Source organism: Peromyscus maniculatus, chromosome 14, assembly GCF_049852395.1.
Source record: "Peromyscus maniculatus bairdii isolate BWxNUB_F1_BW_parent chromosome 14, HU_Pman_BW_mat_3.1, whole genome shotgun sequence".
NCBI classification, from domain to species: Eukaryota; Metazoa; Chordata; class Mammalia; order Rodentia; family Cricetidae; genus Peromyscus; species Peromyscus maniculatus.
Window position 1 is genome coordinate 55,680,830 of NC_134865.1, and position 20,650 is coordinate 55,701,479.

General features: G+C 49.3%; 1 protein-coding gene across 5 annotated transcripts in view; it reads right to left on the reverse strand.

Moving 5' to 3' along the window:
- Positions 1-20,650, reverse strand: part of Dpf3 (double PHD fingers 3) — a 292,453-nt gene that overhangs the window by 95,795 nt on the left and 176,008 nt on the right. For all 5 annotated transcript variants that reach the window (XM_015991899.3, XM_042260868.2, XM_076551003.1 and 2 more), the window contains exons 5-6: positions 17,769-17,864; positions 7,736-7,814 (exon numbers count right to left, since the gene is read on the reverse strand). In XM_015991899.3, the coding sequence (XP_015847385.1) occupies positions 7,736-7,814; positions 17,769-17,864 (175 nt within the window). The remainder of the gene's footprint in view (positions 1-7,735; positions 7,815-17,768; positions 17,865-20,650) is intronic.

Genomic DNA, 20,650 nt, shown 5'->3' on the forward strand with positions numbered 1-20,650 from the left:
TCATCACAGTTAGGTGCCCTTCCCGATGCACACAGAGGATTATGACACCCAGAAGAAGTCATCTTCTCCAAGGCACTGACAGCAAGTGACAGAGGCACAGCATGGCTTCAGTCATTTCGTTCCTGGTCAGGGCACTGTCCTTCCCCAGCTCTCTCACTTGGCATAGGCCACACCCCACACCGTGACATGCACCACACCCTTTGACCTCAGTTCCCCTTCGAGGAAGCAATAGAACATTATACAAAGACTGGGCCCGTTACCATCCCATCGTGGGTGGAGGATGAGCTCATGGGAACCCACCCCTCCCTCTGGAGCTACTGGTCACTGCCGGGGAAAGGGGAGACATTTTCTTTAAGGGCATGGCACTGGAAGATGCCCGTGCTCCTGTAAATGACCCCTTACCAGGGCTCACGTAGGCAACCCTAATTAAACTCATTGGGTCAGCAAATATAAATAAAGATGAATAAATGATATGAAAGTAGAAGAGAGGTTAGTTGGAAAGAGAAAAATGGACCCATGGGAGGAGCAGGGGGACAAGAGAGGGTAATAGGAGATGGGCATGATCAAAATACATTATATTCCCATGTGAAAAGTGCCATAATGAAACCATTATTATGTACAACTAATATCTGCTAAGAAAAAAAGACAAAACTGTGTGGAGAAATGGCCACCATGTTGTTAGTAGGGAACAAATTCTAAACTGAGCATCTAGCAAATTGACTCCTGACCGGACACACCAGAAAGATCATCAGCTGTGGCATGTCCATGTGGTGGAATACTATGTAGCCCTGGAATGGCTGCCATAGAAACGTATCTGTTGACATGGAAAAATCTTATTCCCTTGCACTGGTGAGGGGAAGGTGAGAGAAGAGTTGGGGGGGGGCGGGGATAAACCTCAGAGAATCCTACAAAAGCTCCGGACTCGGTCCCCTTTGAGAACTAAGATGACAGACAGCCGGTTTATTTTCCCCTTTTTGACTTATCCACAGCCTCTGCTTTCCTGCACAAAAACTAGTTCCATAGAAAATAGTTGCTTTAAGAAGTGAAAAGGGCCTCTTAGCATCATGGATCAAAAGGTCCCTTTGGATGAGAAAGCAATTCCAGAAGGCACTGGTGGCTATAGTGGCCCGCTTGGAGGAAGACTGGGGAAGGCGAAGGCATCTGAGAGCAGGAAGGCCAGGGCCAAGCAGCAGGGCAAAGAAAACAGGCAGGCAAGCTGGAGGGTGGGCATCAAAGAGAAACTTCCCAACCCTGCCTCTGGCTAGCCCCGCAGGGACACCACCGGCCACCTATGTCCGTGATACGGTGGCATTTACATATTTAAACAGGCCTAGTTTTGTGAGGACAAATGCATTCCATCTCCCGTGATCAATCCCACCCACAGGCCCTGCTCCACAAATCAAGTTTCTGGGGCACTGAGGCTCCTCTGCCACCCCCTCACACACACACATATCCAAGGATCTGCAAGATAACAGCCCGAGACAACTGAGTGATGGGCCAGCCACCGCACAAGGGCAGCAAGCCTGAAGGCCAAGTTATTGGCTTTTTTTTTTTCCTGCCACGGTTTGAAGCACAAAACACATGAGCCTCAGAGAGTGCAGGCCTTCATGCCCTCCAAAGGAAATTTTAATAAGGAAGAAATAGTCATCTGAATCTCCCTGCTGCACACAGGTTTAAAGGAAACCACGGTGGTCTGAAGGGAGCCAAGGGAAAGCAGACTTCCCAGGACCCCTGTGGCTGCCCATCTCCCCAGGCACCCATCCCACAGCTCCTCCGACCCATGGTGTGACCCTCTTGATGTTTCCTCCCCATGTACTTCTCCTTTCTGTTCCCGAGACATCTGGTTTGCTCAGACAGCCTCATGTGAGGCTGCTGTGTGGGAGGAAGGGAGCCCACAGGGCAGGGGTGCTGATGAGGGAGCCCCAGAGCTCTGAGAGACCACAAGGAAGAAATGTCACAGTCACTAACAGAACTGAACAGAGACCCTCTTCACCCTATCCCCTTCCCCCTCCAGAATAAATATGGCAGAAGGCAGAGGGTCAGAGCAGGCAGAGACCCCCCGACCTTTTTCTGACATGGCCCCTATAGACACGGTTGCACCCCATTACGGTTTGAATGGGAAGGGCTCCCTCTACCCAATCCCACCTCACTGAATACTTGGTCCCCAAGTTGGTGGCACTGTTTGGGGGAAATGTGGATCCTTTACCATAAAATGGGTCACTGGGGCAGCAGATCTGATAAGTTATAGCTTGGCCCTCTTTCTACCCACTCTCTGCTCCCTGGTCTGCTAAGATGTGGGCAAGCAGGCTCTTGTGCCCGCTGCCACATTTCTCAAGACAACATGAACTCTTTCATGCCTTGCCCGCCATGATGGACTGACTATATGCTTCCAACTCGGGAGCCGAAGTAAATCCTTGCTCCTTAAGAAGCTTCAGTTCGGTATTTTTATCACAGTAAGGAGGGAACACTAGGCAAGAGCTACCTCCAGCTGGGTTTCTAAGAGAGAGATCACCCCTGTGACATGGACATTCAAAAGCCGCAGACCTTGTCTACAGGGCTGGTATACTGGGACAAAGACCCTCCTGACAGGGGAACTGGTGCTGAGTGGACCTTCCTGATGTGTCAACACCAGGTGTGACTCAGAGGTGAGTCACACTCAGACCAGTCACTGACATACAGTAATGCTCTAGCGTGGTGTGGTTTTAATAGGTTTCGATGTAAAAGCCTAGGAATTGTGCCATCCATCCAGTTACAATTACTACCTGACTCAAGCCTGCCAATCTGATACTAGAAGCCACCCATTAGGAGCACACAGGGTCGTGCCTCATAAAGAAAGAAGGAATGCTTATTAACTAATTTCTAAAACAATGTTTCCCTCAGCTCCACAGTAGGAGGAGGGCACTCTAAACCAGACCTAGACTAAACCAAACCTAGAACTGTGCCATTTCTAGAGCTTAAGGAAGTAGGGTTCATACCTTGGGGTGACTGTTGACCAGCTGTGTGGCCTGGGGAAGTCCCTTCACCTCTCTGAGCCCTCTGTTTCTTCCCAGAAAAGTGGGGCCAGCTGTCTCTGTGGCTGAGGGTTACTGTGGGGGTTTATGGAGACAGTCTTTACAAAATGCCGGGCACACCACTCTGAGTGCTGTAGGTATGCACTAATGAGAATGTTGCTGTAACTCGGGGGCTTTCTTGCTCCTCTCAGAACGCCTACCATGTAGAGACTAAATGTTCTCAATCATCGCCATCTTCTTCTCTGTCATGCTCCTTGCACAAAGAAAATATGAAAGCAGGTCTCTCCTTGGGAGTCTGCCCTGATGGCAAGGGTACTACAGAGCAATTCAGAACTGGCAGCTCTTAGGCCAAGGCTGGGTGACTCAGGCAATGACCCTGAAAACATCCCAGGAGCCCACACCCGAGGATTCCCTTCACATCTGTCCCCTCTTAACACCCCAGCTAGACCATGTGATAATGGTACTATTTGGGCTTTATGCTCCCGAATAAATTAAAATCAGGTGCAGGAGTGTTGTGTTTAGGCTGGATGACTGAGCTTTACCATTGCTGAAAGAACTACCAAGGAAAGATGTGAAGGAAGCCAACTAAAACAGGGAGGCAAGCCCGTGGCCGACTGCTTAGAGAATCCTGGAGCCCTAAGATTCTAGGCCTGGGAACTGAGAAGATGGCTCAGTGGGTAAAAGATACCCAAGAATAAGGGCCTGAGTCCTGATCCCACCACCCATGGAAAACACTGTGGCAGGATGGGCATCTAGAACCCCAGCACGGTACGGACTTGGGAACGGGAGGGTTGCTAAGGCCTGCTGGCTGCCAGCCTGGCTCCAGGCTCGGTGAGAGACGGATCCTGCCAGAAAGGAATAAAGCAGAGTATCTGATATCCTCTGCTTTCCACATGTGCATGCGGTCATGCTTGTATGTGCACATGTAACACATACATATACATCCGAGAGAGAGAGAGAGAGAGAGAGAGAGAGAGAGAGAGAGAGAGAGAGAGAGAGAGAGAGAGAGAGAGAGAGAGAGAGAGAGAGAGAGATCTCGATCCAGGCAGGGGGCTGGATGGTCAAGGCTTTCCACGTTGCAATGAGGAGAACCAGCCATCCTCACACATCAGCATACTTATGAATCCCCTGAAATACTCAGGACACATGTGGGTTCCAGGCCAGCCCCTGTGATTCTGATGGAGGAAGTCTGCCATGGAGACCCTGGAATCTGCATTTTCATGAGTGTCTTGGTCATTTCTGCGCAGGTGTTCGAGATCCACAAACACCAACAGACTCCCCACAAAGCCCATTTCTGTTCTTTGTTTTAAGATAATGAACACCTTTCCTGAGACAAAAGACAGGAAGGGAAGGAACTGAACTTCAAGCCTTCAACTCAGTAAAAATTCAAGATAATTAATAGAAATTGGTTACTTGCTAGAAAATGAAGTATTCATGTGCACACCATAGATTGGGTGAAAAAATAAATTATATTTAGATGATTTAATATTTCTGAGATGAAATAAATCCAATGGCTGAGTGAAAGGCAGGAAGTAAACCTCTATGATCTGAAGTTATCCACCAAGGTAACATTTCAGCTACCCATTGTGTAAAGGAAGCCTGGACCAACAACATCAAAAGGCATCGACCACATCCAAGAACACATACCAGGGAGGGTTAAACACAACAGCATCTGAAAAAAAAAATGGCTATTACCAACCCACATAAATCCACAGAGAGGTGTTTGGGGTCCAAGGTGACCTAATGTTTTCATAAATAACTCCAAAGATGGAGTGGGAATTATGCAAATCAAACCACAGATGATACAAAAATGGCAGGGATTGCAAGTCTGTGGAGAATGGAATTTAACTACTGGGCAATGTCTTTAAATTTGCCTTTATTGAATCTTGTATATTGAAGTCACACATTATTGTATCTGTTTATTGAGATTCAATGGGGCCAAATGTAGAGTGATTTATGGAAAGAGAGATAATCAAATGCCTCGGGAGAAAGATTCCACACCTGGAGAGACCCTGGTGCCGGACAGATAGGAACTGACTGGGAAGTGGTTAGGTGTGCACAAAGCAGTTGGGTAGTCTCTGACAATGTGGGTTGTTCCAAGAGCTGGTGTATAAATCAAACAAGAAAATGTCTGCTCTTTGAGCTACTTGGCTTTGATGCTACTTCCAGTAGAAGTGCTTAAATATAGACCCGGAAGGGAATTCAGAGCAGGATGTCACCGAGATTATGGAGTAAGACAGACCCTAGTTCATCCAAGAATTCAGCAGATGCCAGACCAAAATGCTGAGCACGCCTATCTGCTGGGAAGGAGACACAAAAGACAAGGGGATGGCAGAGAGAGTGGTTCCAGCTCCCATTAAGGAAAACAGTCGTGGGAAGCACAGCTGGAGGGAAGCACAGCTGGAGCAGTGGTGGGGAAAGGGCTAGTGGTAACACCATCCCTGGGGATGCTGCAGGAGGGCGACAGGACACCTCTCTAGTTAGGATGCATTAGAGATTATTAAAAGCATTCCTTGTCCAGCTAAGGGGGGGGGGGCTTCATGACCTCTCCAAAGGTCACTTCTACCCCTAGGGATCACCTGTCTGAAGGGCACCAGATAAAAATAAAGTCTATTAATCACCAAGCTGTCACACAATGTCCTGAGAGAGCCAGAATGAAGAAGGGCAGACTGCAACGGACCTTGCTTTGCAGAGGGAGGAAGAGGGAGGCCGTACATAGGTGGGCAGAGCCAAGGAAGTAGCTGCTGAGACTTCCGGAAAGCTGGTGCCATCCTGTGATGAGTCCTCCCAAGTCCTTCTTCAGGGGAAATGGAGAGGAAGTGACCCTATGGGGAGGGTAGCAGAAAGCAGCCAAGGACACCAAGAGCCCCTAAGCAGAGCTGGGAGGTTTGGAGGAGAGGGTCTACTAGAAACACAGAGCAGGAGCTAGGAGGAAGGGGCTGATACAGAGGCTCTGTGCAGGAAGAGGAGAGCCAGGAGCCAGGCAAGAGGGCACTCGTAAAGGATGCTTCATAGAGATAATACACTGGGACACAGACGTCAGAGAAAGAGGAGGGCAGAAGAGAGCAAGAAAAAAGAGCATCAAGAGTGTGTCTAGAAATACATAAGACATGGAATCCCACGAAAATTCTAGAAAGAGAGCCCGGGAGATGGCTTAGCAGGTAAGTGCATTTGAACACCAAGCCTGAGGACCTGACTTCGATCCCTGGAACCCACAGGTGGAAGGAGAGAACCAACTCCTACAAGTTGTCCTCTGACCTCCACACGTGCCATTGCATGCATGCACCCCACGCATGGACACACAATCAGTCACCAATCAATGCAATAGGAACGTCTTTGAAGTTACAGAAATAGAGTGAAAAGCTAACCCCACTATCTCCAGCAGCATAATGGGAAACATAGCTTTTTAGAAGAGAAATGGAGTAGCCATGTCTCTGCTTCAAAGCAGTTGCTGGCCCTCTTAGTGGGGTGCTGTACACAGCTGGAAATCCCACCCACTGCCCAGTCTCCCAAGGACCAGCATGCTTGGACTGTTCACCTATCAGGACATCTGGGAAGTGAGGCCCAGACCAAAGCAGGCGCCTTCTGCCAAAAGGCACCAGACCTCAGGCCCTGCTCCCTTCCCTTCCTGGACCACAGTTGCTTGAGGATGGTGATGTGACCTGCAGATGTCTCAGGAGTCTCATCTGCATGGTGTATTGAGCAGCCCAATGAGAGTCATGGAGTTTGAGTTCTAGCAAAATGTTGTCCCACCAAATGTCATCCCCACAGGGCACAGAACATTGTGAAGTCAAGGATAGGGGCAGGGTACCACCCCATTGTGCTCCTGATGTCCTATCCCCTGGCTTTCTTTGCCTCCACAGAGCTGCAGGTCCTGACAAGATGGAGAGGTACCCCAGAGAGACCACCATGCCAGGTCCTACCTTGTCTAGCTTCCTGCTGTTCTCAGAGCAGCCTGGTCCTGGTGACTAAGCTCTGGGTTTTTGAGAGCAGACAAGAGAGGGTAGGAAGACCCCTAGGCATGTGGTATTGATGGCTACTCTTGCCATGGAGTGAGCAGGAACTGCCCAATAGAGTGGCGGACAACAGGACAAGACTATGGAGCCTATCACACCATACCCTGGCATGTGAGAAAAAAGAAAGGCCCTGTCCTCTCGGTGACCACAGTCCCTCCTTATGGCCTCCCTTGGCCTCTACATTACGTCTAACCTCAGGCTCTAACCCTGGAACCAGGCAACCATTCTTCCAAAAGATGTTTCTGAATCAGGAAGGGAATGGTGGGGGGTGAATCAAGGGCCATTTGTTAAGGCAAGCCATTTTAAAGGTTCAGCAGCAGCCCTGCCTAGGACAGGAGACAGGGAGAAAGAAAGGGAACCAGAGGAAAAACCAATGGAATGTGGCAGAAGCCAAGAACCTTTGTCAGAGAGTTTGGGGCTACACTTTTGTTGGTGATTCTGGACTGGAGAAAGATGCAGAGGATGAATCTTGAAAGAGACCATGAGGAAAGCCAGGAAGGAGATCCTGAAGGGCGGTGTGAAGAGGTGGAGTTCCCTTCCAGGCTATCCCCTGTGTCCAGAGCCCCGCCATGCCGGTGTAACAAAAGCAGGGAATATGACCACACAGAGCTGGAAGCAGAAAAGCCTGGTGCGGCCCAGAGCTGGCTGGCGGGCGGCTGCCAAGACAGCATAGGAAGACTGAGCTGAGACAGCGCGCTAGATACCTACTGTCACAGACGTAGGGTTTGTCATGGTCTTCCTGAGAAGCAGCATCATGTCTCCTCCTGCCACCTGCAGAGCCACGAGCCTGAGGAGACATTGAGTACAGGACACTGGTTATTATGACAGCCACTCAGCTCATGGGCATACACTCTTCAGGGCCCCAGTGAATCACCTACATCACAGCCTCTGTTCCCATGCCAACCCTGCTTTACCAGCAAGAAAACGGAGACCCAGGGGAGGAAGTAACTTGTCCCAAATCACTCAGCTACTCACCTGGCTCGTTCACCCCATTGTTTTCATATTAACTCCAAGAAGAAGGTATACTAGTGGTCCCCTTGTACAGGTGAGGGGACTGAGGCAACAGAGAGGCAGAGTAACTTTCCCAGCGTCATTCACCTACTAAATGCAGAGCCGGAACATAAACAGGATGTGTGACTGAACGGCACTGTCATGGCCTGAGTATGAAAATGCCCAGCTAGTGGCATTATTCTTGGGGGTGATGGAAACCTCAGGAGGCAGAGCCAGACTGGAATTATGTAGGGCAAGCATGGGGCACATCTTTAAAGGTTATACTTGACCTGGGCGTCCTTCTTCCTGCCATATACTCTTGTGCAGCCATATACTCTTGCCACTGGGAGGTTCAGACTCCCCCACAGACCCATAATGATGGAGAAAGCCAAGCGTGGCTGACCCCTCTGAAGCCACGAGCTCCTTTAAGAGGCTTTCTCGAGTGCTTTACCACAGCAGCAGGAGTCTAGCCAATGCGGTCCTGTAGCCATCTAACAGGGTGCCTCTACCACACCACCACACAGTGGAGGAGACATCATACTGCTCTCCTGATGACCACACTGGGGATGGGGCCAGGGAGAACAAGTACAGCGTCACCCCAAGTTCCTGAGCCCACAGCTGCCTGCCCTAAAGGCCTCAGGAGCCCAGCTTCCTCCTTCATGTCTGACCTTCCCAGTAGGGCTGCTTCAAGCAGGGCTCCTATATGTGGTCTACCTCAAGCCTCCAGCTAGGAGCTAAGACATTAACCTTTCAAGGTCAAATGGAGCTGGATTCCTGATACCTACCAGAGCCCTGTGTGTCTCCCTGGATGGATCACGTGACAGGGGGGCTGGCAGAAGGAGCTAGACTTCAGTCATAAGAGAGACTAGCCTGAAAGACTGCCAACAGCTCTGCATCCCCAAACAGCGGCACCAGAAAGCAGCAAGGCTTATTTATAAGCTACTATAAGCCCCAGGCCGGCCTTCCTGTGGTACCTTAGCCTCCTCCAGGTCATTCGCTGTTAATGAGTAGCAGTCAACTCCCAGCCATGGCAAGGGCTGGCTGTGGTCTGATCTTCAGGGGCAGAGAGGAAAAGGTCAGCAGGAGAGGGGCATGACAGGACAGAAGTCTGGGGTGCAGGCTCAAGACCCGCTCTAGAGAAGTGGGGCCCACGGATTCATGGTGGAAAGGCCTGGGATAGATTCTCCCACACATACACATTCACAAATAGAAGTATCCATATCTTACTGGAGACTTCACCGGAGACAGGCCCACTCTCCAGGTCTTTGGCACTCACTCTCCAAGTACACGCACTTCACAATCAATTCCACCTGCCAGACAAATCCTTTTGCCATCTCCTCAGCTTGTCTTTTTTGGAAAAAAAAAAACGGAGGAGGTGGTGGTGGAGGAGGAGGAGGAAAAGGAGGAGAAGAAGGAGAAGGAGGAGGAGAAGAAGGTGAAGAAAAAGAAGAAGAGGAGGAGGAGGAAGGAGGAGGGGGAGGAGGAGGAGGAGGAGGAGGAGGAGGAGGAGGAGGAGGAGGAGGAGGAGAAGAAGAAGAAGAAGAAGAAGAAGAAGAAGAAGAAGAAGAAGAAGAAGAAGAAGAAGAAGAAGAAGAAGAAGAAGAAGAAATTCCACCTCCCTCCTTATGGCTGCCTCCCTGCCCCCACCCCTGCTATGGATAATCAATTGAAGTTACTCTCCTCCATTTTCTCCTCCTCCCCCCTCCCTCCTCCTCCTCCTCTTCCCCATGCCCTCATTACTCAGAACTAACCCCAGGAGGAGCTGTGAGCACTGGCCATCACCCCGGAGGCACTGACAGACACTGTGTCTAGGATGCTGAGAGTGGTCGCCCTGGCCCTCCCCACACCTTCTCAGTGAAGCCAGGGACAGCTTGACATGCCCGGCCGGCAGCCCTGTCACAGCCCCTTGGAGCAGGTAAAAGCAAGTCAGGCAGAATGATGAGGCACAGCGAATGCCAGAAGGGACTCTGCAAGACTGGCCACATGTCAAGGAGGAGATGAGGGGGCAGGCAGGACAGCAGCACCTGGGGCTTCTGAGGGAGCCAGCAGAGGGAAAGAACAGCGCCTGAGAGCCAGGCTCCCTCCCGTCACTGCTGGGCTGACCAGCAGGGAGGCTGCATGCTCCCACACTCCCCACGCATTGGTCTTGCCAAACAGAGATAAAGGCTCTAGGGCATCTGAGGCAATGCATGTGAGGTTCTCCTAAGGCAAGGGAATTCTTGATCTCCTGGAAGACTCAAGCTTGACAACTCAGAATCCTATGTGTCCTGCTCAAATGCCGCTTCCTCCACGAAGCCCTCCCTAGACCACCCATGTCCACTTGCGTTCTTTCATTCTCTTTCTTTGCCTCTGCTTTTTTTTTTTTTTCCCACAGCATTGTTGTTATCCGGCTCTACATTGGTCATGTGTTAGTTTATGTGTTGATTTTCTTCTATCTGTCCCATGAGAGGTCGAGTCCTGTCTGGGCCACCACTATTCTTGGAACCAAGTACATTCTTTAAACAGTTGCCAGATCATTACATCAATCCATCAAGCAGTGAGTCGGCCATGGCTGCTCATCTTCATCTGTATCCCAATGCTATTGTTTCTTCCCTCAGAGGCCATCAGCTGATCCTGAGCTCCCCAGGAAAGCTCCCAGCTGGAGCTCTACCTCCCCACTGCCCAGCCTAACCCATCCTGCGTGGCCTTCTGGCCAGAAGTGATGAGAGGTGGGAGCTTGAGGTCATTTATTCACTCACACTCATCCATTGCCCGCTATCACACACTTACCTAGCCAATGGTAGCCTACCACCAACCCAACGGTCTCACCCCAGGCTCTGCTGTGTCTACATCTTTGTTTTCAAGGTTGTTCCTTTTATGATGGCCTCTGCCATGCCATCCATAGCCAATCTACATTTCAGCCCTGCCAGCATCCCACTCTTCCAGAAATCTTCCTCTTGACCTACTGCAGAGTAAAACCAGCACTGTTTTAAAGTCTGATGGAACTAAATTGAAATTCCAGTTGTATTAGTCAGATGTTGGTTACTATAACAAAAAGCCTGAGGTAAGCACTCTCATAAGGAAAGGGGGTTTAGTTTGGTTCATGGATCAGGAGGTGTGACATGTAGAAGACTCATCTAGTGATATCCTTGCTATCGAAATCCATAGGCAACACGGAGCACCACACGGCAAGAAACAGGGAGGCCTCATGTGTGTCTCCTTCAGTCCTTCTCCCTTTGCTTATTGACCCCAGGGCCCAATAGGAAGCTCTACCCTGACCTTACCTAATAAGCCAGGTCACTTTCCAAAGGCCCCTTCTAAATACTACAGCCATCCAATCTCTGCCTTCTCAACATCTCACAAAGGGCTTTAAGTCTCAGCACATGAAGTCTCGGGGACACTTGAGCCATACAAGTGTCCAAACAAGAGGTAGCACTAGCTATGTGTCATAGAACAAGCTACCCCTCTAAGCCTGAACTTACTCACTTATAAAATGGGCAACAGCAGACCAGATGTAGGGGTGCACATCTGTTACCCCAGCACTCAGGAGACAGAGGCGGAAGGAATACTGCGAGTTTAAACCAACCTGGTCTATACAGAACGTTCCAGACCACCCAAGGCTACTTAAAAAGACTGTGTCTCAATCAATAATACATAAGTAAGTGAATAAATAAAATGAACACAGGAACTCCTCGGCAGCACAGTTGTCGAGATGGTGAGGGTTAGGAGTGTCAAGCCACACGACGCAGCATTAAGCCCACAGGAGGTGCTCAGTAAGTCACTGACCCCTCCATGCCCATGTGGATCCTCTAGGTTCTCGAATTTGGTTAGCACATGATGAGAAGTCTGCAGTTGTCTTTGTATTGTGAGCCTTAGCACCTCCCTAATTTGAGTCTTGGGTCCTTGAGGGGAGAGATGGCACTTTCTGTTTTATCATGAACCCCAAACATGCTGCTGTGTACACAGCACAAAGCTCTTCCACACATGTTAGCTCAGGTAACTCTGTAATAACCCTGTGGGTTAGACCAATGGTGTTGCTGTCCCTGTCTTGGAAGTCGGTGCCGGTTCTGAGTGGGTCCATGACTTGCCCGCAGGTCCAGAGCCAGCGGAAACAGCAGGACAGGTTTCTAGACTCGGATACAGAACCCTTTGAACCCTACCCTCCAAAAATGACCCACCCTCCCTCCCTGAGGATGCTCGCCTCCCATTTATACACTGGGGGCCATGGCAGCCATGACTGTACCACAGGGCCCTGCCTTACTGGCCGTAAGTGGGTAAGCTCAGGAAGAGTCAACTAATTTCTCCACCAAGCCTGTTTTAACTCCAACCTAGGCCACCAGAGTCTACCTTCAAGGGACTTAGAGCTTGAAAGCAGTGACCTCTGTTGGTCACCTGAATTGTAGGGACCCATAAATTCAGGAGCTCTAGGGTCCTGTACTCAGAAGAGCTAGGGAACCAAGGTACCAGAGAGGAGAAAGAGGAAGCAGAGGCCATTGCCGGGGTCCTAATTCTCCTCAGTCCTGATTCCCTGTCACCTCTTGTGATCTGGATCTTCAAAGATCACTCACATTTGGGATAATGGCCCCAAGGTTTCAAATCCTTCTCTTTTAGGCTTAAAGCCATTGAGTTTTCTGTAACAAAAAGACCCAGAACGAAGACAGACTCCAGCCAAGGGTAATTCTTCTACAAAAGCTACTCTTGAGTAGTGTCCAAGGATGACTATCAGACTTCTCCTATAGGCTGGAGACAATGGCTCCGCAGTTAAGAGCACTTGCTGCTCTTCCAAAGGACCCAGGTTCAGTTCCCAGCACCCACAGTTGGCTTTACAACAAGGAGACCAAACATCCTCTTCTGGCCTCTGAGGACACCTGCACTCATTACACATGACCACATACACATAATTAAAAATAAATATTTTTTTTGGACAAAAGCTATTCTCCTGGTGCCACTAAAAGATCATTTGCCATTTTCGTTCTCATTTTCTTACAAGCGTACAGTGAGGTTTTCCAGAGGCTACATGACATTTGACAGGGCTTTCAGTGTGCACTTGTATATTCATGAGCTACATTCATAAGCTGAATTTTGTCTTAATTTCAAATAGAGCAAATCATTAGTGAGATTAATGCCACCTGTTATATTCAGAACAATAGCCTTGCGGGGCTGTCAGTATTTGTTAAGGGTGTAAAAAAATTCCAGAGGCAGAGAGAGAAGGGGAGGGCACTGCTCTACTTACTACCTTGCCATTGAATGCATGGTCTGCAGACCAGCAACACCCGGGAGCTTATCTTCCAGGCAAGAACTTAGCCCCCCATACCCCAGAACTACCACTTCAGAATTTGACCTTTAGCAACATCCCTGGTGTTAGGGGAAATTCAGTCACACTGTGAACCCCGAGTTTGCATTAATTAAATAAAATTAACCTTGGGTCAGGAGGCTGTGTCAGCAACTAGTTGACAGAAAGTAATGAGAGAGCCTCAAAGAGCATCTGGGGGGGGAGAGACACACACAGCAAGTAGGAGGGCTGGCTTTGGAGTGATGCAGGTTTTTCTGGTTGAGCAAAAGGGAAACATGAGTCTTCCATGGATGCCAGCAAGGAGAGAGGGTGAGCTAGTTACTGCCCAGCCTCTCTGAGCTCGTAGGTTTTCACCCCAGCCTTTGAGTCTTGAGTCTTATTCATGATTAGAACGATAGAGATTTAGTTCGAGCTGCCTTGAGGGGCAGCGACAGGACCCGTGCCTGCGGGAACAGAATTGTCGCCAAGCTGTGGCCTGAGCAGCCAGGCCTCTGCTAGAGAAGCGGGTCGGAAACTGCAGAGTTGCAATTGCTGGCTGAGGTAGCAGCAGATTAAGGTGCAGCCACCGTGCTGGCGTTAAACAACACCCTGTGGTCTTCACGTGCACGTACAAGTTTGGAAAACACTGGGCTGTACCACGAGTGTACCAACAATTACTAATTTGATTGATTGGTTGATAATACAAGGGCTAATCACAAGAATTTCATTAACTTTTTAGGTTAAAGTTACCATAGACACAATTATTAATTGTTGGATATGAACTGTCCTCACCCCCTCAGAGAACATAGAGTATTAAAACTCAGAAATTTGGGGCTGGAGAGACGGCTCAGAGGTTAAGAGCACTGGCTGTTATCCCAGAGGTCCTGAGTTCAATTCCCAGCAACCACATGGTGGCTCACAACCATCTGTAATGAGATCTGGTTCCCTCTTCTGGTCTGCAGGAATACATGCAGACAGAACACTGTATACATAATAAATAAATAAATAAATCTTAAAAAAAAAACCTCAGAAATTTATCCACTTTACTTACAATATCCTTCCATATCTGTCCTTTATTGGGCACTCAAATTTGGCTATGTGTTTTAATTATTCCCAACTCACTGATGGCCCAGATCACAGAAGTTATATGATTCACCCAAGGTACAGCAGTAGGTGGTGGAGCTAAGATCGGCACTCCTGCCGTGGAAGCTAAAATAAGGGAAACCCGTCCAAGACTCACTATTGAAGCCCTGCCCCCTTCATGTGTCCAGAGTAGCTAGGGTCCTGTCAATGGCCTGTGGGATGGAGATCAGGCTCCTCCTGCATTCCCAACAAGCTCCCAGGTGAAACTGAGGCTATAGTCCAGACTACACAGGCGGATATCAGGCCCCAGTGTGGTTGCTCCAGAAAGTTCCAGCGGCTGCTGCAAATCCTTGTAAAAGCTTAAAGCTGTGGACAAGGCAGCTTCCCACACTTGTTCAGCTCAGACACTCACTTGTACACCCTCTGCCTCCTCCATGGCTCTCAGCCTGGTGACATGTCCAAGGTGTCACCGTATAACCTGGAGCCGTTAGCTGTCGCTCAGTCATGAAGTTCAAATATGACTTGGCTTCTTGCTGTCCTCGTTCTGTTCATTCATTTAGCCTAGCCGTGCACGGTCCTGGGCCAGGAGGGACTCAATGGGAGAAGCAGACTTGTGTTCAAGTTCTTCTTTCTTTCTGACCAGATTGAGCAACACTGAGCAAGCTGCTTAACCTTTCTAAAATACCAAGGCACAATTGTGCTGCCATGTTTTCCAGTAGCTGCTTTTTTAAAAGGGATAAGTGTAGCTCAGTGGTTAGCAACTAGTTAGCACATTTAGACCTGGCTTCAGGACCCAGGACCCCACACAAAAATAAAATGAGAGGTGTGCTTTAATTTTAATAACATTTTAACCAAGTATAACAAAATATGTTATTGTTTAAAACATATAGAAATTAACAATGAGGGTGTTCTGCATTCTTTTTTTCATCCTAAGCCATCAGAATGTGGTGCATATTTTACATTGGCAGCACCCCCCAATCTGGACTAGCATGTGCTAGGTAGCATGTGCAGCCAGAAGCTGCTGCAATGGACTGTTAGAAATGGAGAACGCAGAACCTAAAGCCTCCAGTACAGCATCATGGCTCTCTAGAGTGGGCTCACTCAGGAGCCCTTCACCCTGCCTGATTTTGAGTGAATATAAGGGCCAGTGGGTACTGTCACTCCTAACACCTCCATGGAAAAGACACCCAGCCCCTACTCATTAACGGCAATCTCCATCTTCTACACATGCCAGGAGTACCATTTTCCACAGTGTATTCTACAAAGTCTGGCAGGGGCAGGGCAGGGGAGGGTGGAAGCAGTTGGGAGGTACACAGCTCTTGGCATTCACAACAGACACAGAAACTCCATCCCCCCACCCCATGCTTCCTTCAATGATGGGATAGACGTTTCTTTGATCACTGTCGCACACACACACATCACAGTGAAATAAAATGGCCAAGCAAGTTCATCCACAGCTGTAGGGAACCATTAGGTGAAACCCTGGTGAGGGACATGATGAGAGAGAGACTGGGCTGCCACAGCAATTCTGATCAGTTTGAACACCACTGAAGGCAGAACAGCATGCAACACACACCCCTGAAGTGATAAAAAAAAAATACGTATCACCACCCAGGAAGGATGCTCACCCCTTGGAATAGATACACACATACACACAGAGATCCTGGACCTATTCAAATCTCCAAGCAACCATAGTGCTCCTCAACCCACAGAGAACATGATCCAAGACACCCCGTGGACTCCTGAACCTCAGAGAGTATGATATGAGCCCTATAGTTGAATGCCTTATCCATCTTAACCAAGCACTTATGTGCCATGACCATAACTTTTGTTCTTCTGGGGTGAAACAGCAAATGTAGCACAAATCCCTTTCTCCTTCACAGTTTCACAGGAAGAAGGCTCGTTCTTACTATAGGGTTTACCAACCTTAGCATATAACACTTTCCTCAAAACTTAAGACAAGAACTTTTGCTTTTTTTACTTCAAGGAAACTATTAATGGGTTCTCTTGGGCATATATGAATTGTTGGTGTCCTTACTATTGCACTGGTAAGTATAATAAGGGTTATTTGAACATAAGCACAGCAATACTACCAGTCTATCTGATACGACAACTGCTAGATAATTAACAGAAGGGCAGCATATATAGAGTGGATACACCGGGCAAGGGTAGTTAGTAGGTATTAGAACAAGGAATAGTTGTGCTGCGTATAAAAATGCCTAATAGAGATACACACTGGGACAGAATGAAACGTATAGGAACTACTTTCAAATACTCCAGTGGGAAACAAGCACATAAGCCAATGAACAATAAACAGGAGGAAAGAATTCATTCAGCAAAATGGTGGAAGTACTAGTAATTGATGAAGGTGGTGACAGCGGGTAAAACTGCACCACCGGATAGCTGGCCTGCCCAGACTGAGTACTGTGGCTCTTATCGACAGTGGGAGCATCTTGGCTCACAAGGTAGCCAGCACTAGACTTCATGCAACAATCACCTGGGAAGTTGCTTATCCTATAGCTCAAGGCCTGATCCCAGACCTAATCACTGAACACAGGTCCTGGGTGCCTAATCTCAGTAGACACTCTCTGTGGCACTACTGTCTACACAACCCAGGCTTACAGTAACTCTCCATGGGCCCAAACCCACAGGGCCCACAGGACGGACTTCTCACCCATAGGAAAGGAAAGGTCCTACCTACAGCTGATAGGAGCTAGACCCCTGAGCCCTCAAACATGGAATCTCCAGTGAAGAGCCATAAGCCCCCATGGAGGTCCCTCTCCACCTCTCCACCTCTCCACCTAGTTATAATGATTCCCTTGGACATTGCCGAAGGTGATCACAGAACGCTTTGCTGAACAAGACCCTGGAGAACCAAATAGAAAAATCTGAAAACATGGTCTTGGCCAGCTCCCTGCTCCCTTAGGAACTAGCCAGTGTTTTCTTTCTCCCCATCAGCGTCTCTCCCATTCTCACCACTGACCCTTTTCTTGTTCATTTCAGGGCCACATGCCTCTAAAGTTCATGCAAAATCCATTCAGGGGACCGCCAGTCACAGCCCGCCTGCTTCCCCAACCAGCTTCTACTCTCTCTAAGGAGGAAAGCATGTCCCCTGGCAAGTGTCCTGAGCCCGTCATTCTGGGAAACCCCAGGGACAGAAAAGCAAGAACTCTTCTCATGACAGTCTCAGAAAATTCTCCTCACCCTCCGCTCTCCCAAGCCAAAGCCCCTCAGAGCGACCTCTGCTTCCTCTCCTCTCTCTTGCCAGCTCTGGATTTCCCAGCCATGCCCAGTCTAGGGCTCCCCCAGCATCTTCCTCAGAGCAGTCTCCAAGTAAGACCATGAGGTGTGTCTATTCAGGTATGCAGGGGACTGGAATCAACCCCAGGAGGGACCGACGGCCTCCCCTCCACTTACCCGTCCTCTGGTCCTGTTCTTGCGCTTGGGAATGTCCTCTTCCAAATCCTCCTCTTCATTCCCTTCTTCTACATTTTCGTCATTTTCCAAAACCCTCTAAAATGACAAGAAAATCAAATACAGGAGTTGAGAGATGAAACACAGATGTGAGAACCATCAAAGGGTAGGTTGGGTGTATTCCGGGGACTTTGTTCTTCAGCAAAGCAAGGGTGCTGCTGCTGCCTACGAGTTGGAAGTCTCTTTGCAATTAGTACTCTTTCAAGCCCTCAGGCCCCTTCCAACCAAATCTTGCCAGGACACTGGCCTTTCTCGACTCTTTACACACACACACACACACACACACACACACACACACACACACACACACGTGTTGAATATAAAAGGCCATTTCTCCCTTCTCCACCTTTGTGAAGCTCTGCCCTGCTTCATAAAAGCAAGGAACTTCCTGCCTAACTGACCAAAATGCAGCCTTAACATGCTGCTCATACTAATCCACTGTGGGGTTGTTTTTAAGAAAAATAGATTTTCAGCAGAATATTAGTGGCACAAGCCTGTAATCCCAGCACAGGAGGGGCAGGAGTTCAAGGCTACCCTCAGTTGCATAGTAAATCTAATCCACCCAAGGTTATGTGTGAGACTCTGTCTGGGTTGGCAGGGGTATGGGGGGAGGGTAAAAGGGATAAATAGATTTTCATCACAGCCCAGGACTTACAATCAATCTTTAAGTTCATTCAAATAACCCCCTCTAATAGCCCTCAGAACATGGCAACCCAAGAGCCAGTTTCCATTTTAAGGAACATAAACTAAGGCTGAAAACAGTTGACCAGTCAGTCTTCCAGCAGAGCCATGACCAGAGAGAACAGGGTCGGGTTGGTTAGCTTTGCTTCCCACTCATTCCCCAGCCCTCGCTGCTGAGACTTCTCAGGTGCATTACAACAAACAGAACCTGCGAGCTTCATTCCCTCCACAGAAGGAAAGGAGAGAGGCGGGCAGAGGGGGGGTCGTGTGCCTCCAGGCCCAAGGTAGGATAAAGGAGCACAGAGGACCCAGTTGCTACCAAGGAGTCCATTAGAGTCCATGCCAGGGACCCACAGGGTGGGAGGAGCTCTTCATGAGCTCACTGATGTGGCTTTGAGCCTCTTCTTATCCAACTAAACACTAGCGATTCTTTGGCTCTAGAAGCATGTGCCCAATGCTGACTACATGTAGGCTCTGTGCCAAGCTAAAAACAAATGGCTACAGTCCTGGCCACGAGTAGACCTTAAAGTGTACTCAAAGGAAGACAGATTTAAATAACACATATAACCGCATAACCCCCCATTGTTGTAATGATTGTGAGGGAGAAGTTCACGGTACTGGGGAAGGGTGCTCCCAGAGAACTCTGCCTGATCTGAAGGCCAGAGGAGACTTTGCTGAGGCTGGGACAAAGAGCAAGGAGGCGGGGAAGATGAGCAAAGGGTGAATGAGAGCCACCCAGACACACTGCCTGCTTGACAGAGGACTATGTATGTGAGTGGAGGGGCTGAGGAGGTTCTAGACCAGCAAGAGCTGGTGAAGCAGTTGGAGGACTATGGTTTGTCCAGCAGGAAGAAAGATTATGGTATGACCAGTGCTCCGTGGCTTGGGGAAAGATGTCGAAGATGAAGCCAGAGAGGTAGCATAATCCTAGGCACAGGGCTACAAGGTGGTGGTGGTGCTGCTGCTGGTGCTGGTAGTTGTGGTAGTTGTGGTGGTGGTGGTGGTGGTGGTGGTGGTGGTGGTGGTGGTGGTGGAGGTGGTGGTGGTGGTGGTGTTGGTGCTGGTGGTGCTGGTGGTGCTGGTGGTGCTGGTGGTGCTGGTGGTGCTGGTGGTGGTGATGGTGATGGTGGTGGTGGTGGTGGAGGTGGTGGAGGTGGTGCTGGTGCTGGTGGTGCTGGTGGTGCTGGTGGTGCTGGTGGTGCTGGTGGTGCTGGTGGTGCTGGTGGTGGTGCTGGTGCTGGTGGTGCTGGTGGTGTTGGTGGTGGTGGTGATGGTGATGGTGGTGGTGATGGTGGTGGTGATGGTGGTGGTGGTGCTGGTGCTGGTGGTGCTGGTGGTGTTGGTGGTGGTGGTGATGGTGATGGTGATGGTGGTGGTGATGGTGGTGGTGGTGGTGATGCTGGTGGTGATGGTGATGGTGGTGGTGGTGGTGGTGATGGTGGTGCAGAAGTCACACCAGCTACAAAAGGGTTCAGAAAGTGGTATGTGCTGCCCGTGCAGTCTGATGTCACCATTACTACTCAAATGATCTCTGGGACACCACCTCTGTAACTCGTCTTCCAAACAGGAAGTCAAAGAGGTAGTTATCAGGACCTCCCACTCCAGTCACTGTTCTAGATGACTGCTGGTCACCCAGTCCGTCTAGAGGACACAAAGCATGTTTCATGACTTCTTCTCAGATAGAATATGGCGGCTTGAGTGAGAATGGCCTCCACAGGCTCATCTATCGGAACATGCCATTCCTAGGTGGTTGGACTGTCTAGAAAGGATGAGGAAGTATGAGCTTGTTGGAGGAAGTATGTCTCTGGGGGTGGGCTGTGAGATTTCAAAAGCCCACGCCAGCCCCCCCCCCTCTCTGCCTGTGGATCAGAATGTAAGCTCCCAGCTACTCCTCCAACGCCATGCCTGCCTGCCTGCTGACACACTCCCTGACATGATGACCATAGGCTAACCCTCTGAAACGGTAAGCAAGTTCCCAAGTAAGTGCTTCTTCTAGAAGTAGCCTTGGCCATGATGTTTCATCACAGAAATAGTAAACCTGAGACGGAGCACTTACAGATAGCTTGGCCAACCTTCAACATCAAAGAGAAATGTCCTTATCTGCTGGACATGGCCCCTGGCCCATAGCTAGGAGATGTTGACGA